This window comes from Haliotis rufescens, unplaced genomic scaffold (genome assembly GCF_023055435.1).
Source record: "Haliotis rufescens isolate VD_foot unplaced genomic scaffold, xgHalRufe1.0.p SCAF_18, whole genome shotgun sequence".
NCBI lineage: Eukaryota > Metazoa > Mollusca > Gastropoda > Lepetellida > Haliotidae > Haliotis > Haliotis rufescens.
Window position 1 is genome coordinate 11,452,501 of NW_025963868.1, and position 3,294 is coordinate 11,455,794.

General features: G+C 40.5%; 1 protein-coding gene across 1 annotated transcript in view; it reads left to right on the forward strand.

Moving 5' to 3' along the window:
- The window catches only part of LOC124119140 (integumentary mucin C.1-like), a 9,597-nt gene extending 6,807 nt beyond the window's left edge, over window positions 1–2,790 (forward strand). The window contains exon 3 of the mRNA XM_046481554.2: window positions 1,981–2,790. Coding sequence (XP_046337510.2) covers window positions 1,981–2,159 — 179 coding nt within the window. The 3' untranslated portion in view covers window positions 2,160–2,790. The remainder of the gene's footprint in view (window positions 1–1,980) is intronic.
- Window positions 2,791–3,294: the final 504 nt, after the last annotated feature.

Sequence of the window (3,294 nt, forward strand, 5' to 3'; positions counted from 1 at the left end):
GCTTGTCGTAAAAAGCGACTAACGGGATCGGGTGGTCAGACTCGCTGACTTTGTTGATGCATGTCATCGATCCCAATTGCGTGGAGCGATGTCCATGATATCAATCACTGGATTGACTGGTCCAGACTCGATTATTTTACAGACCGCCGTCATATAGCTGGAACATTGCTGAGTGCGGCGTTAAACAACAAACAAACAAAAATCAAATCATACCCAATATCAGCCCGAGATCCCGAGGGCCGATATCGGGTATAATAATTATGTTAACTGCCATACAATAACAATTTGATCACATACCATTAGATCTATTTGCAAGTGAATGCAATACTCTCCTTTTTTTAGAGAGCTAGTCAAGCAGACGATGCGCTAAGGGACTCAAATTTCTGTCCACCTTAGCTAATATCGATCGCCTATTCAAAATACGTTGATTGACTTGTTATAAAATCCCCTGTGATATGACCGTCTCTATGTTGGCTATATCGTACATGTCTCATACTATTGACAGATATACAATATACATATCAATGCAATGGTGAGAGTTTTTAAATATTGGCTACGTTTAATGTGTGTGCCGGGGACCCGCTTACCTAAAAAATGTGATGATATGGGTTTTTTTCTACGGTAGTCAAGGAAACAAGAATTGGGTTACCGATATTAGAACTACGATATTTTCACTCGGATTCGGTCATGTACAGGTATTTACGTCGATGTTATTGCAACGGTTAAAGATAATTTTCAACAAATATGGCACAACAGTTTATGTACTAGCTCTAAAATGTCCCTCTATTCTCATTTTAAAGTAACATTGAAGTGTGAAGAGTATATGTACTGGGTAACCGTGAATAAATTCCGGTCATGTATGTCAAGGTTTAGATCCAGTGCACACTGGCTGGAAATAGAAACTGGTAGAAAAATTAACATCCCTCGTAAGATTTTGCAAACTATGTCAATTTGGCCTAAAAGAAGACGAGTTTCCTGCTTGTGTGACTCGAAATACTCACTTACGCCATCTCTATATTCCTTCAAAATATTATCTTCACCCAAATGTCCATGAGTTAAATATTTGTTTATCTACAACTAACACAAAGTTCATTATTAATATCGATAAATATCTGTATCACAGTAAAGAAGAAAGAATACAGTAAACTACGGTTATAACGAACTCAAAGGGACTACGAATTGTAGTTCGTTATAACCGTAGTTCGTTATAAGCATATATACGGCATAACTACAGCAAATAGTCGGGACCAAAAAAGTGAGTTCGTTATATCCGTCAGTTCGTTATAAGCGTGTTCGTTATAACCGTAGTGTATTGTACGTATTTCATCATTATGACTGTTGCCATAAATATGTCACACATTTTGTACAAAGGGCCGGTGGCCTGTATCGTACTGAATAAAGAATTGAAAATAAATATACTTACGTAATTAAAGATACATGAAAATACACACAGGCGGTTTCTTTGTCGGATCTCACAGCTAACATCATGTTTATCGCTGTGTGTAGGGGCGTTTCGGACATGTTATGAGTGAATGAGTATGGTTTTACGCCGCTTTTAGCAATATTCCAGCAATATCACGGCGGGGGACACAGAAATTACCTTCACACATTGTACCCGTGTGGGGAATCGAATCCGGGTCTTCGGCGTGACGAGCGAACGCTACTACTACTACTACTACTACTACTACTACTACTACTACTACTACTACAGCCACGTTTTTCCACTACCACCACCACTACCACCACCAACACCTCCACTACTCCTAATACAACTACCACTACGACTACCAGTACTACTACCACCACCCCCACCACCACATACTACTACTAGTAGAAGACCCGGGTTCGATTCCCGACATGGGTACAATGTGTGAAGCCCATTTCTGGTGTCCCCCGCCGTGATATTGCTGAAATATTGCTAATAGCGGCGTAAAACCATACTCACTCCCACACGGTTGTGGTTCTGCTTTGTCATTCCAGCATCATGTGTCACAGACTGCACTGGACTAAAAGATGGCAAATACCAATCCTGTAAGGGTTGCACAGAGTACGCGGAATGCAGTTATGGACACTTGACGGAAAGACCCTGCCCCAGTGGGACGTTGTGGGATGACAACAGAAAATACTGCAACTTCCCCGTTCATTCTACTTGTGACTAGACGTCTACACACACTTATGAAAGCCATGCTGGTCACCCTTTATCCAAGAAGCACGCCTTTACTTGGCTACACCCATGGGGATCCCTGTGTTCAAATAACTGCCCAGTGATGTCATACTGGACGCGTGAGAGTTTGACATGTATACTCACCGCCCAAAGAAACGCGAACAACAGAAACATATAGAGAAGTATATACGTTAAGGAGAGATGTTTCCAATGTGTACTAATTAATGACAAAACTATCTATCAGCCACGTGTTACCACGATATGTTTTTAATCTTATCACGATATGCTGGACGTGATTTCCAAACTTTACACGAGACAAATGGTGCATCACGTGAAATGAATCTATGACGTCACTTTCGATGCGTTCATGAGCGTCGGTTCAACAACATACTAGCACGTACGTATGTGCATCGAACCAATCAAATATCTCTTGAATATGAAAAATCCTTCCTATATTAACCATCATGTATGGTATTTCCGTTTCATTTGGTGGTGAGTATATATTCAATATTAGTTGTTAAAAAATTCCCGTGCTTTTTCAGGTGAATAATTGACTGGTCTTTGCATGTGTTTGGGTAAGACGACCCTTTTGCAAACACCTGATATCGTCCCTATTTGATTGTGATTCATGAACACATAATAATTATTTATTTATACATTACAGCGAGCTCGAAGGGACCGCTAATTTTAGTTCGTCATTACCGTAGTTCGTTGTAAGCATATATACAACATCTATTCAACAAATGGTCGGGACTAAACAAATAAGATCTGTATATATATACGGAGTCGGAATTGCATGATTATGGGTAGGGATGTGTTGCTTTTACTTAGAACTGGAGACTTATACCAGAGTACATTTCCTTCAGTTTACTGTTGAAGGGACCCAGGTAGCCCAGCCGACTATGACGCCGCAGTTTCATATGGAGAGTTGTGTCCCTTATACGTTCCAGAAACCTAAGATCGTGGGTTCGAATCCCATATTAGCGATATGGTGTGTGCATCATTCCATACCCATGCTCGTAGGTTTCAGTGAAGAGGTAAACACCCAAGACCTGCAATATTTCGGACCTTCCATCCACATCAAACTGGCAGACCATGATGTTACTGAATTTTTGTTAAAAGCGTAGTGA